Genomic DNA, 14,537 nt, shown 5'->3' with positions numbered 1-14,537 from the left:
CAGGCCCCGGCGGCCCGTCTCTGGATCCAGGATCTAACATCCCCCTGGCATGGGCCAAGCCAAGGAACCCAACTGCTTGTGGTGCTGGCTCTGTCACTGGCTCAGTAGGAGACCAGGAAGAGGGTGGTGTGAGGCTGCAGGAAGAGGCCCCCTTCCTCAGTTCTGCTCGGATTGTGCTGGGTGACTCTGGACAAGACACTTACCTCTCTGGGCACAAAACCAGGGGCCCGTGCCTATAAGGGGTTATGTTCAAGGTCCCTGACAGTTTTCTTGCTCAGTAAGTTGCACCTCTCCAAATGATGCCTGTGCTCCACTGTAAAGGAGCCCTGCCCACTCCCCAGACAGGGAAGGGGGGAGGGAAAGAAAGAGAGAGAGAGAGATGAGAGACCGAGAGAGAAGGGAGAGGGAGAGAGAGGTAGAGACAGAGAGGGAGAAAAGGAAGGGAGGGAGGAGGAAGAGGGAGGGAGGAGGGGAAGAAAGAAAGAGAAGGACAGAGAGAAGACCAAGTATGTGGGCTTTGAGGCAGAGTGGTCCTAACAACACGGACAATGCAGGGTAGCTGAATAGTCGGGTGGGTGCTCCCTCCAGCAGCCTGTGGCTGAAGTTCCTCAAAGGGGAGGAAGTGGTCCCTGTGGGCACTGCAGTGGCTCTGTCAAGGGGCCGGCGGTGGGGAGTTATTCCGGGTGGGAGAGGATGTTCTGGAGACATGTTTCAAAGTTGTGAGAAGCCATTAATTATTCAAGCTGTGCTTCATAAATATTTCAGGCGGGCTTGCACGGAGCCACATTCAGCGTTACTCGCCACCTCTCCACTGGGCTCCACGGTGAAGCTAGGGGGATGGGAGAACTCCCTGCTGGAGACTCCTGGGGACAGTTGGAACAGAGCCCAGAGCACGGCTCTGGGACCCCTTGACCAGAATCCAGAGGACCCTGGTGGGCGGGGGGAGGGGCTTTCCAGCTGTCTCAGGACTCTGGGGGCAGGAAGGCCACCAAGGTTTCCAGATACTAGGGGGTAGCATGGGAGGTTCTGTTCATTCCCAACTCCCTGAGAAGGCTTGTGGGGCCTCTGTTCCTCATTCCCCATCCCTGGAGCCCCTAGCTCTGTGGGGGAAATCTCCGCTGACTTGGCCCTTAAACACAAGGGGTCAGGGAAGGACAGGACACATCTCTCCCTGCTGGAGGTCTCCTGAGCGCACCTGTGCTCCTCAGAGATGCCCCTTAAGTAGATAAGCGGCCATATGCCAGGAACAGCCTCTTGCGAGACCCACATGGAAAAACCTATCTGCCTTGTACAAATCCTGCCTTTCCATGGCATCTGTGAGCACCCTCATGCAACCATACCGGCTCTAGGGAGGAGACAATCATGCAGGCAAGACCAGACTTTTCTGAGTAGACAGGACCTTCCAATGTTCACCACGCAGGCTCAGGACAAGTTTTAACGGAGAGCAGCGCACCAAGCCTGGGAAGCTACCCAGGAACCGTCCGTCTCCTAGGCCAGGATCTTCTTGGATGCATGCACTTCAGAATCACCTGGGAGCTGCAGTGTCTGGCTTCATGAGCCCTGGCAGGGGTAGGGGGAGGGATCCAGGCGCTTTGTTGAAAGTCTCCCTCCCCCCCCCCCTGCCGCCCCCACCTCAGAGTCTACCTTGCAGGAGGTTTATTGGGACCAGCCAAGAAGTGAAAGGCTTCACCTCCCAAGACTGATGGTCTGACGGGCGGAGCTGGGCACAGAGAACCTGCGGAGTGATGCCTTGGAGTCCCACTGAGGGGTGGGCTGCAGGGGCTGTGGCATCCCCAGCTCAGGTCTGCATGTTCTGGGTCCAGAGCAGGGCTCTGAAGAAGGAGGAGGTATATCCTCCAGGGGAAGGAGACTGAGAAAGGAAGGGGCAGGAAATGCAAAGGCTGGAGAAACAGGATCGGGTGGCCAGTGGCCAGATGGAGGGGCGTGGACCACATCACGCGACAGGGAGAGGAGGACACAGTGGTGCACGGAGAACAGGGAGTTTCAAAGAAAGGCAAGGGAAAGATGGAGGGAGACCATCGTGGTGGCAAAGAAATGGGAAAAGGAGGACTAGAACATGGTGACAGTCGATCTTATAATCAGGGGACCCTGATGCCCGGCTCAGCAGAACTGCAGGCCCAGGGGGCAGGCTGCTGGTGGGTGGGCAAGAGAGAAGGACGCTCAGCTGGAGGGAGCTGAGCCTGGATGGACACAGGGCGACTGCAGCCCTCTGGGTTGCTGTGGTCTTGACCCAGCCACCCAGGCAAGGGTCTGGTTGGAGGCCAGGATTGAGGCAGTGAGGCTCAGGGGAGCCACCAGCTTGGAGAGGCAGGGGAAGCCCTCACACTGCCCACTTTGCCAGCCGGGATCACTGCTGAGGACACTGAGCAGAAGATGACCTGGCTGAGGAAGTCCAGTGCCATCTCTGGCCTAGCCATGCTTTCTCCCTTCCCATCTGGTGGCCAGGTCATCTCAAGGCTGGCTTCATGCCCCATTTGAGGAAATGCCCGGTGAGTGTCATCTCTGTCAAGTTCTCTGTCTCTGGATATGGATGATGTACGGTGTGCACATACACACACACACACACTTTCCATATGAATGTACAGACACTGATCACTATTGTCTTAGTGTCTGTGGGGTTTAACTTGGAGATTCCCTCGTGTGCTTTCAGGAGGAGGCAGGGGTCAAATCCCAGACAGACAAGCAAACGATGTCACCAGAACTTCCTGCAGCTGTGTGTGCTTCTTATTCTATGAATCCCCATGTGCATGTGGTGACTGCAAGCTGTGTCCAGGGCATGGCTGGCCTTCAGAGCAGAGGTGGGGGGAGGAGGGAGTGGAAGGACTCTCTGGGACTTGACCCCGACCATGCTCAAGCCTGGGTTCAAGTCCTCGTGCTGGTTGATCTTATGTCCCCTTCTGGACTGTGGCCTCCTGAGAGGGGCCATGGCAGCTCCACAGCTGGGGCCAGCCACCTGGATCACACAAGTCAAACAGGTATTTATCAAATAATTCAGTGACAGGTATTATGCAAGATGATACGCTGTCAGTCAAAGAGAGAAGGAAGAAGGCAGATGAAAGAAGGAAGAAGGAAGGGAGGGAGGAGGGAGAGTGGGAGGGAGGGAGGAAGGGGATGAGAAAGGAGAGAAAGAAGGGAGGAAAAGAGGAAGCAAGGGCAGAAGCATGGGATAAAGGAAGAGGACGGAAGTAAAGAAGGAAGGAAGGAAGGAAGGGAGGAAACGAGGAAGGAAGGAAAGAAGAAGAGAGGGAGAAAGAGCAGGAGAGAGAGAGGGTGACAGCCAGACTCCCCAAGACGCATTTCAGGCCATTCCATGTCCAGGCATAAAATCCACTTCAGGCTTCCAGCCTCCAAAAGCAGCTCAGAATTATGAGGAGATGATATCATCACAGTTATCGTTAATCTGCGGAATTTAGTTTTTAAAATGGTGGGCATGTGCGGCAGGGAATGTGCTCATGTGTGTTCCCCCTTCCCCCCCATCCCTCCGCCCGGCCCTCAGACCCTCAGAACCACCAGCCAGGCAACCTTTGTGCCTTTGTGAGGAGGGGTGGGTCCAGGATGGAGGGATTCCAGGATTGGGGTGAGATGCTGAGAGGGGCCATGGGAGGAGGAAGGCAGTGGTTGGGGGAAGGTGGGGACAGTGGTGTGGGCAGAGGGTGTGCGGGGGCAATGTGGGGCAGGAGACGCAGGGCAGGGGTTGAGGGGCCAGGGATCTGGGCCATGTGAGTGCTGCTGTGGTGTGAGCGCGGCCCCCGGAGTCACGTTTGGAAGCCTTCGCCCCCAGTGGCGGCAGTGCGGAGAGGTGGGGCCTTAGGAGATGACTAGTGCCACTGTTCCAGGAGTGTGTTTGCTGTCGCAAGAGTGGGTTTGGTTTAAAGTGGGACCCGCCCTCTCTTGCCCCTGCTCTCCTCCTCCTTGGCCAGGAAAGCCACAGCAAGAAGGCCCTTGCTGGATGCAGCCTCTGTCTGGGACTTCACAGCCTCCAGAACTGTGAGCCAAGCACTGCTTTTCCTTATGAACAACCCAGGCCCAGGCATCCTCCTACAGCAGCAGAACACGGACCAGGACGCAGAGGTTGGGGGGATGCCTGAGGGTAATGGATGGCATGAGGGCCCATGGGGAAAGGCCAGGGAACAGCAATGGTGGCAATCACAGGCATCAGAGAGAAATGACATGACAAGCCATACGTACATTTCATGTAATTTTCACAAGATCATGGGAGAGATGCTCGTAACCCCATTTACAAACGAAGAAACGGATGCCCCAAATGTTAACAGCTTGCCCACGTCTGCCCAGTTAGCAGGTGACAAGTCAGGGCTCAAGCCCCAAGAGTCTCCACAGAAGGTCCACACTCACCCACCTTCTGTGCCACCCTGCCAGCCATGCAGCCACAAGGGCACACCAAGCCCTGGATGCGAAAGCGACCTACCCAGAGCCCCACTACCAGGCACTGCAAAGCCTGGATTTGAATTTGAGGCCCCCAGGATTCAAAGGCTGTGCTTCCACTCACCATGGCATAGCCCCTTGGCCTGGGCATGCCCGCAAAGGTCAAAAGGGACCCAGCAGTCACGGTAATGAGATCAGTGCCTGCGCCGGCCAGGCCACCGGTGGCCAGGACTCACCATGAAATAATAGAGCTGCGAGGACCGGGCCATGAACTCGGGCCGACACACAGCCACACAGATCTCCACGAAGCCCGCGTGCTGGCTGGGCTTGGCCTCCCCCATCTCACACACAATCCTGCAGGGAGGAGAGGAGACACCTGTGGTCACAGGAATTCCGGCTACAGCCCTGGGCCCCACGGCAGTCACCCGGCCCCTTCTCTGAAATAGGGTCTCAGGGTGTGTGAGGGGGGGTAAGAGATACCCCACTCTTCCCGGCAGGGACCCCTCCTTAGTTGGCGGGAGCTTCTCTCTGAGGGAGCCCCTGTTTTCTGATCCCAGATTAGTCCCCAACTCATGACAGTCCACTCCACCGTCAACAAAGCTGGAGGGGACGTTCCTTTCCCTCTGACTTTTGTGTGGAAGTCCTCTCTCTATTTTGCTGATAGACTGTCTGAATTAGGAGTATTAACTTTTGTCTGTTATAAATATTGTAATTATTTTCTCCTCCTCTGTCACCTTTTAACTGTGTATCTCATGTCTTTGGCTAAGCTAAAGGTTAAAAACATCTGTATGGTTGAATTGGTTGTTCTGTTACTTTACTGCTTCTTTTTTTTTTTTTTGAGTTGGAGTCTCACTCTGTTACCCAGACTGGAGTGCAGTGGCCGCTCCCGGCCACTGCAGCCTCGACCTGCTGGGCTCTGGAGATCCTTCCGCCTCAGTCTTCCAAGTAGCCGGAATTATAGGCGCGTGCTACCACACCCGGCTAATTTTTTTTTTGATTTATTGTAGAGATGAGGTCTCGCCAAGTTGCCCAGGCGGGTCTCAAACCCGCTCAGGCAATCCCCTCACCTCAGCCTCCCAAAGCGTGGGATTACAGGCTGAGCCACCAAGCCTGGCCTACTTTACTGTTTCTAAGTTTTATGTTTGCCTTAGAAAGAACTTCTGAGTAATAGTCCTGCCCACATAAGTACCTTTCTGCATAAATAACATAATGAATACATGTTCAGTGTAAAAAGAAATATGAGAAGCACGCAAAAGCCCTTGTCATACACCCCAGATGGCACCACTCAGAAATACCTCTTGTCAACATTTTGGCATATATGTGTCCTTGTTGCTTTTCTTTTACAAAATTAATTAGAAACTCTGTAATTTGCTTGGGAGCCTGTGTTCTCACTTAATATACCTTGAGTATATTCACGGTTATGATTTTTCTGTAATATTAGATTTAATGGCTGTGTCGTTTACTGTCTTATGCATACATACTAATTTATTGAGTTGATGGATTCCCTATTTTTAGATATACAAATTGCTTCTGAATTTTTACTGTTATGAAGAAAGCTGAAATAAGCATTCTTACACATAAATATGTGCAGTCCATTTATTTAGGGAAAGTTCCAGAAGTGTGGTGGCCAGGGTGAAACTTTGCACCCACATTTCCAAACTTGTCTTACAAAAAGTTTGTCCTAATTAATGGCCATCATTAGCAAGGGAGTCTGCAGCTTCCCAGCCTCTCACCTGCACTGAGCAGGAACTTTGGAAAATTGCTCCCATCGTTTTAATTTGCATTTTATTGATTACTATGACTGCTAAGCTTTTTTTTTTCTTTTTTTGAGTTAGAGTCTCACTGTGTTGCCCAGGCTGGAGTGCAGCGGCACTCTCACGGCCACTGAGGCCTCAACCGGTTCTGGCAATCCTTCTACTTCAGCCTTCCAAGTAGTTGGAACCACAGACGTGCACCACCACACCCAGCTAATTTTTTAATTTTTTGTAGAGATGAGATCTTGACAAGTTGCTCAGGCTGGTCTCGAGCCCCTGAGCTCAGACAATTCTCTCACCTCCGCCTTCCAAAGTGCTGGGATGACAGGTATAAGCCACCATGCCCAGCCAGCAATTTTTTTTCATAAGGCTTTTGATTCTTTGTGGTGAATGGTACACCTAGGTTCTTTGCTCACTCTGTGACATTTGCCTTTCATTTATAAAACCTCTTTATACACCAGGCACTGTGGCTCAAGGCTGTAATCCCAGCACTTTGGGAGGTGGAAGTGAGAGGGCTGCCTGAGCTCACAGGTTCGAAACTAGCCTGGGCAACATGGCAAGATCTCGTCTCTACAATAAATCAAAATATTAGCCGGGCATGGTGGCACATGCCCATGGTTCCAGCTACTTGGAAGGCTGAGGTGGAAGGATAGCCTGAGCCCAGCAGGCTGAAGCTGCAGTGGCCGTAAGTGTGCCACTGCACTCCAGCCTGGGCAATAGAGTGAGACTCCAACTCAAACAAACAAAAAAAAACCTCTTTATATGCTAAGAAAAAGTAGCTATTAACTGTAGCAGAACACAACCACATTCCCAGTTCATCATTCACATTTCCATTTTGTTTCCAATGGTTTCCGATATACAAGTTTTAAAGTTTTATAGACTCAAATCCCCTAATCTTTTCCTTTATATGTGATTCATTTTTCTGCAGTTATACTTAGAACACCTTCCCTTTCTTGAAATCAAATACATTTTCACCTGTATTTTCTTCTAATCCTTTCATATTTTAAACTTAACTCTTTGATCCACCTAGAATTTATTTTGTGTATAACGGGAAATAAGGATCTGATATTGTAGTTCTTCCAGGGAGTTAACCAGCAACAATTATTGAATGATCTTGCCTTTCCCTGGTAATTTGAAATGTCATCTTTATCACGTGCTAAATATGTATGCATAAGAATTCTTTTTCTGGGTGTACTACCTTATGCTACTGATCTAACAAGTATCACAATATTTTAATCATGTGGCTTTATACTAATACTTTCAATATCTGGCTAGGCAGGTCCAATATAGGATATTTTTAAATCCCCCATACCACAACATATCAGCTGTGACCGACTTTGGTTTTTTTGGAAAGGTCTCAGAAAGTTGAAGGACCCACAGGGAGATCTTCTGGTGACTAAGTGAACGGTAGGCCAGGAGGGTGAATCCTACCAAGACTGGGTGCTTACACCATCTGATGTACCGTGAGCATCTTCGGAAGGCCCTGAGGGAGGCCTGGAGAAGGTGAGGATGGCGGTGCCTATGGTTCAGAATCACCAAGTCTGGCATGGTCCAGCAAGTGGAAACGACACCTGCCCTGACATGCCTGGGCTGGGGATGCCTTTCCAGAGTCAGTACCTTATGCATACAGCACAGGTGACAAGATTCCACACAGGAGGGGCAGTGCCGGGGTGTGGAATGTAGATTACACTGTACTGGGAAGTGCCTTGTGGCTGTTTGCTGGGCTGGAAAGTGGTGCTTATTTATTTACGAGGCGATACATGATTCATGAGCATCCTCCACCCATCGGCCAAGGTCAAGGTCAAGGTCACCTGTTGAGTGACCCACACAGGGAGCAGCAGACTTTGCAGAGAGAGAAATAATCCAGGCACCCACAAGTGGAGCGTGGCTGTGGGATTTCATCTTCAGTCTCCGTTGAGAGAAGCACCGGAGGATGTGAGCCAGGGTTGGGGCAGCAGAGGAGACTGTACTTGCACTTCTCCGGCAGATTTTAATTGCACTCTGTCCCTTCTCCGCCCCCTACATACCCCAAGCAGGTGACAGTCACTTTCCCTCTGCACGGCAGTCAGCTAGCTCCGCAAAGGGCAGGTGTGGGGGCCAACCCCACCAACGCCAGAAGGCCAAGGACATCCCTCCTAAGCTTGGAGACCATCTGGGGCTGGTCAGGGTGTCCCTAACACTGTCTTCCCTCCCCCATTCCTCCCATGTGTCAGGTGGCTTCACTCACTGTTCAGCAGGGATGTAGCCATCCACTAATGGGCTGCACTCCACGCCGGCCACCTTCACGTGAGAAGCGATGTCCCGGAACTCCAGGCCCAGGTTCTCCCCTCGGATGGTGACCTTGGTGCCCCCTTCCCTGGGGCCTGTCACTGGAATTATCTGAGGGAGGAAGAGAGATCACTGGCAGTCACTCACTCGCTGCTGGGGTTGGGAGAGGCTGCTGGCTCTTCTCCCATCTCACCAGAGTCCCCAAGTGGTCCAAATCCCTGAGGACACACGAGGTCTGGGACTATCAATGGGCAGTAAGTCAGTCCGTGTGCGTGTGTGTGCGCGCATGCATGCGCATGCATTGCATGTTTGTGTGTGTGTACCCCTGTGTTCATGTGTGCATGTTCATGTGTGTGTGTCTATGTGCGTGTGTGTGTGTGGCCTCAGAAACAGTGTTCAAAGCCTGTTCCCATTTCATCTTCCCACTTCATGGAAGAGACGATTCGATGGAATGTCATCAGTCACGCTACTGGGTGATTTGCAGAAAACTGGGTTGAAGTCTTCCAGCCTTTGCCTGTGTTGGTTCCGCTCTCAAAGAAAATAAGAGCCCTCCACATCATGGCGATCCTACCCACCTTCAAGAGCCTTATCAAAGGTCACTCCCCACAATCCCATGCTCTTTCCAAGGCAGCCTCCTGAAGGCACTTCTGTGGCACAAGTATTTGTGACTGGGTCCTCCCCTTTCCACCCCATCCTTCTCCTTCTCCTCAGATCCCAGTCTCTGAGACAGGGACTGTGTCTTGCTTCTCCTTGTGGCCTTCTCGGTGACAGCGACATCTTTGTTTCTTGATGATAAACGCATTAAAACTCACAACTCTCCAGACACCTTTCTGGAATCAGATGAGAATTTGTCACTACACTTTCTCCCTTGTTGCTTGGCTTAGGGTCACATGGATTTGGGTTTAATTTAGACTTTGCCCTCATGTGCCGGTCAAAATGATGGGTTTTCCCTCCTAAGATGTCACCATCAATGTTAAAAAACCAAGACTGGACCATTAGGACCCAACAGCACAGAGCCTGCTCTGAGGTAGGGGCAATAAAGGACGAACACCACCTCATTGCAACATCCCACCTTTCTCAGGCCACAGGCGGAATGCCTCATGCCTGGTGCCTCTGAGTACCTGGATCTTGGCTAATGTCAGCAGATGGGGATGGGAGGAGCTCAGAAAGCCATCTCCAGCCCTTTCCTGAATGTCCTACTCTGCAGGGCCAGAACTAGGGACTCCATCTTGGGGTGAGAATGACAGTTGGGAGAAGCCAAAAACAACTGGTGGGGCAGCCCTGCTGAGGGGCAGCTTTGCCAGGTGAAGTGGCTTCCCTGCCTCAGTGGCTACCGCCCGCCTCTGCACATGCCCATGTGAGCAGGCATGTTTGTGAGTTTGCACACGTGTGTCCGACTGCAGTGAAAAACAGCTTCCCTGGAGATGCAGGTCAGTTTTCTGCACGAGGGAAATGGACGGGTGTGAACATAGGGAGGGGCATCTGTGTTCTTTCCAAATGCCTGCCCCATGGGTCTCCAGAGTGCCACTGGCACCTGGCAGCAGTGTCCCGAGACAGTCTAGCCCTGGCTTGTCATCCTGAAGAAAGACTTTTATCTCCGGCTCAACCCTTGATTCCCAGGTTCCCCTAGGACCCATGCAAATTGCAGGGAAATCTATTTAATAAGCCATCTCCTTTTTGGGATGTTCTTGGACTTGGGCCAAAAAGAAGTCAGTCCCGCTAACTGTACCAGATACACCATGCATTGCCATGTGAGACAACCCCAGGGTGGTTTCTGGTCAAGGGCTCTGGGATTCCTGGATCCCAATGGAGGTGCAGGGGTGAGGGGACTGGGGCCAGGACAGTTGGGAGAAAAGATTCCACCTGTCACCCTCTGGGTTAAATGTGCTACCACACCTCCCCCACCCTTAGAGAATCACTCTTTAAGATTCCCACCCATGCAAGAGCCTGAAGTGAGGCTGAAATTCTCAGTGTCTCCACAACCAGGAATGTGGAGGGGGAGGGGCAAAGGGTGGTGCCTACTCTGAGGGCCACCCCGAGGGTGGCTTTGCTGGGTGAGATTGTTCACTCAAAAAAACCAAGACCTGGCTGGGCACAGTAGCTCACACCTATAATCCCAGCACTTTGGGAGGCCGAAGTGAGAGGATTGCCTGAGTCCATGGGTTCGAGACCAGCCCGGGCAACTTGGTGAGACTTCATCTCTACAATAAATTAAAAAATTAGCTGGGTGTGGTGGTATGTGCCTGTAGTTCCAGCTACTTGGAAGGCTGAGGCAGAAGGATCGCCTGAGCTCAGAAAGTCGAGGTGGCCATGAATGTGCCACTGCACTCCAGACAGGGCGACAGAGCGAGACTCCAAATCAAAAAAAAAAAAAAAAAAAAGCCAAGACCCCTCCTGCTCACACTGCCCCTGAGGTATACGTACAATGTGTGAATAGGGTGGGCAGTCTTGCTGTTGCCGTGGGAGACACGACCCTGTGAAGCAAGGGACCAGGTGCCAGGACCATGTTATTCTCACTTTGGTCAAATAAAATACAACTCCCTGAGCACCAGTGTCTTGATCTGGGAAAGGGTAATGATGACCCCGGCCTGGGTAAGCATTACAGGCTTGATTATGTCCCCACCAAACTTAGAGACTGCAGTCCTAGACTCTGGACCTCAGAATGGGATCTATGCAAGGACAGAGTCATTATAAAGGCATCAAGTTTGAATGAGGTCACTAGGGTAGGTTTTCATTAATGTGACCTCACAAACAGGGGGACTTGGACCCGGCGGCATGCACAGAGAGCAGGCCATCTGCAAGTCAAGGAGAGGGACTAGAGCAGATGCTCCCTCACAACCCCAGAAGGGGACACCACCATCTGGGCCTTCTCCTCACGAATGGCCAGACAATACATGTGTGTTGCTTAAGCTGCCCAGAGCAAGGCACGTGGTACGGCCGTCCCAGACCTAATGCAGCAGGTGACTGTGAGGACTGGGAAGGTGCGGGATCTGAGGATACTGTGCAAATAGTAAAGTACCACACAGCATCCACAGTAGCAGGGAGGCTTTGAGTGCCTACTGTGTGCTGAGCCCTGGGCTACAGGCAGATGGAAGACCTGGTATAATCAGCACCCACAATGTCAAAGAGACCTTGAGCACCTACTGTGTGCTGAGCCCTGTGCTAGAGGCAGATGGAAGAAGAAGTGATATAATCAGTATCGATGGTTGCAAAGAGGCCTTGAGTGCCTACTGTGTGCCGAACCCCATGCTAGAGACAGATGGAAGACCTGGTATAATCAGCATCCATGGTGGCAAAGAGGTCTTGAGCACCTACTGTGTGCTGAGTCCTGTGCTAGAGGCAGATAGAAGACCTGGTGTAATCAGCATCCACAGTGTCAAAGAGGCCTTGAGCACCTACTGTGTGCTGAGCCCCATGCTAGAGGCATATGGAAGACATACTCCATGGGGGAGGAGCATGAGAGAGAGATGCCTCTCTCTTCCTTGTTTTAAGAGTAGAGCAAGGGACCCCCAGTCTGTTGGAAGGGGGAGCCCAGGTGCTCTTTCATTCAAGAGTTAGGGGGTATGAAAAGACAGCACTGCCTAAGTTAACATCAGGGGCCGTGATGTCCTTGGCTCAGACACCCGGATAATGATTTTAACAATGACGATGACCAAGTAGGAGGCTGATTCGAGGCCCCCAGGGGAAGGCACAGAGCTCAGCCTCTGCACCTATCCATGCAGGCAATCCTTGTGACTCCCATGCGAGACGGGTGTATAGGTGAGGGAGGTGAGGTGCAGGGACAGTGATGACTTAGCCCCGAGGTACCCAGCAATGAGCTGGAGGAGACTGGATTTCAGCCCTGTTCTCTGGGATTCAAATATCTGCTTGTTTAACACTTCCCTGTGCCCTTCGTGGGTCTCTGCTGCACAGCCTGTGGCCCCAATGGGCAGTGGAGCCCCTCCTGGAAAGGGAAGGGTCTCTGAGCCAAGTCTATGCTTCTGGGAAGCTAGGAATGGAACACTAGGAAGCTGCCCAGTGAGGAGGAGCCCCCAAGTCCCCTTGGTGACCACTGCGGTAACCAACAGAGGGGCTTGGTGGTGTCCAGGGCTCTCCCCCAGCAGGGCCTGGGCAGTAGCCCAGAGCATGCCCATGAGGGCCTGAGCCCCGACCCAGCTTACCTCTGTGATGCGAGGGTTTGTGCACTTGCTGTTGGCACCTGACAGCTCCAGCCACCGGCTCTCCTGGGCAGGGCAGTGCTGGCGCAGGGTGCACTGGCCTGGGCCTTGGCACCAGCCACATGCGAAGTCAGGGTCGGCCTTGAGGCACAGCCCACAGCTCTCACGCATGGCTCCGCACTTGTAGAGGTGAACTGCAGAGAGCAGAGGGCACAGGGCGTGTTGGGATGGGGGCGAGACCAGGCGGGACCTGGGTGACGGGACACAGGGCAGCTTCGCTCCTTAGTCATTCCAACGCAGAGAAGAACCAGAAAGAAAGTCCAGGCCTGAGCAGAGGGGCTGAAAGGGATGCCAGGCGGGCTGGTACACTCAGCACTGGCAACCCTTCCTGGGAGTCCTGCTCATGCCGCGCCCCTCCCAGAGGCCACTTCTGAAGCCCAGGCCCTGCCCAAGAAGAAGCAGCTGAGAAGTGTGGTGGATAGAGGCGCTGTGAAGGAGGGGCTCAGCAGGGAGGGACAGTCACGAGGGGGGTGGGAGCAGAGGACACCTGCCAGGAACGGGGGCTGCTCCCACCCTCCCCCAGCCCCCTGACCCAAGCCATCCACACCTTTATTCTGGGCTGGGTTGTCAATGCTGAAGTGCCCATTCCACACGACTGTCAGCTCCACAGGCAAGTTGTTGATCTCCATTCCTTCATAGGAGTACTGTAGCCGGGGCAGGCAGGGGAAAGGAGAAACCGAGTTACAGAGAGCTCCAGGGAGGGGTGGCCATTCAGCCCGGGGCCCCTACAAGCTCAGGGGCTAAAAACTGACCAAGACTGTACATGTATGTGTGTCTACCTATGTGTGCACGCACACACACACACACACACACACACACGTGTGAGCCAGGGTGGGAAGCACATGTCAGAAGGTCTGAAAGACAAGGCAGGGCGGGGACAGACCCCTGAGCCCTGTGGATGGGTACAAGGGCAGACTGACGTGAGCATGGGGTTGCCCCATGGGTCTCCAAGGAGGCTGCTGGTGGAGGCCTGCTTCCACCCCGCTGGGCTTTCCTGGGATGTCTTCCTCCCTGGCTGCCCTTCTCTCAGGCTTGGGGCTGGCCAGGACCCACTGTGGAAGCAGCCGGTAGTGACCAGGGGTATCTTGGCCCCTGAGACCCTCAAGTCCCCTCTCAGGAAGGACCTGGAATCCTCAGAAAGGAAGGCAAAACATTCTGCACAGGGTTGCACATGGACACATGTGTTTACATGTGTGCTGCCTTAAGAAGAGGCCAGTGCACATGTCCATGTTATCTGTGTGCCCATAAATGCAGCACTTGCAAGCACACACGCACACACACACTGGCACAGAGTGGACCTGCCAGGGACCAGATGTAGGAAAGTGAGCAAATGAGCTGAGTCTCAGTATCCTCAATGGCAAAGTGGGAATGAAAGCCAGCTTGCGAGTCCTAGGGTTGTCATAAGGATTCGAGATCACTCAGAGTCTCACAGCGCGGTGCCTGTCCTCCACCCTAAGCTCTCAGATGTGATTGTTTCCACCTATGCGGATACATCTAGGGGTGCTGTGCAAAACTTCATTTGTGTTTCCTGTGTTCATGCCTGTATAGAATAATAGTAGCCATGTAAGGAGTGTTTATGAGCCAGGCATTTGACATGTGCAGGGATGTGTGTGTGTGTGTGTGTGTGTGTGTGTGTGTGTGTGTGTGTGTGTGTGAGAGAGAGAAAAAACAGAGAGAGAGGGATATAAAAGAGAGAGGGGGCGAGAGAGTCTTCAAATTAAATGATTATTTCAAGAGGCCAACCTAACATTAATTGGAATCCCTGAGGCAAATAAAAGACAGAGACCATCCTGTAACAATCATTCCATGATTTTATCCAAAAAAACTTCCCTTATCTCATCAGTGATGCAATCATTGAAACACAATAGATTCAGAGAACCCCTGTAAAACTACA

General features: G+C 52.6%; 1 protein-coding gene across 1 annotated transcript in view; it reads right to left on the bottom strand.

Moving 5' to 3' along the window:
- The window catches only part of PLXNA4 (plexin A4), a 365,212-nt gene that overhangs the window by 56,330 nt on the left and 294,345 nt on the right, over nucleotides 1-14,537 (bottom strand). Inside the window, 4 exon segments of the mRNA XM_021709797.1 lie at nucleotides 4,641-4,758; nucleotides 8,386-8,537; nucleotides 12,587-12,777; nucleotides 13,191-13,287. Of these exon segments, the coding sequence (XP_021565472.1) occupies nucleotides 4,641-4,758; nucleotides 8,386-8,537; nucleotides 12,587-12,777; nucleotides 13,191-13,287 (558 nt within the window).

The sequence above is a fragment of the Carlito syrichta genome, unplaced genomic scaffold (assembly GCF_000164805.1).
Source record: "Carlito syrichta isolate Samal-C Ts95f unplaced genomic scaffold, Tarsius_syrichta-2.0.1 Scaffold286999, whole genome shotgun sequence".
In the NCBI taxonomy this organism is placed as follows: Eukaryota; Metazoa; Chordata; class Mammalia; order Primates; family Tarsiidae; genus Carlito; species Carlito syrichta.
Note: the sequence above shows the minus strand (reverse complement) of the source record. Positions and strands in the feature narration are given on the sequence as shown.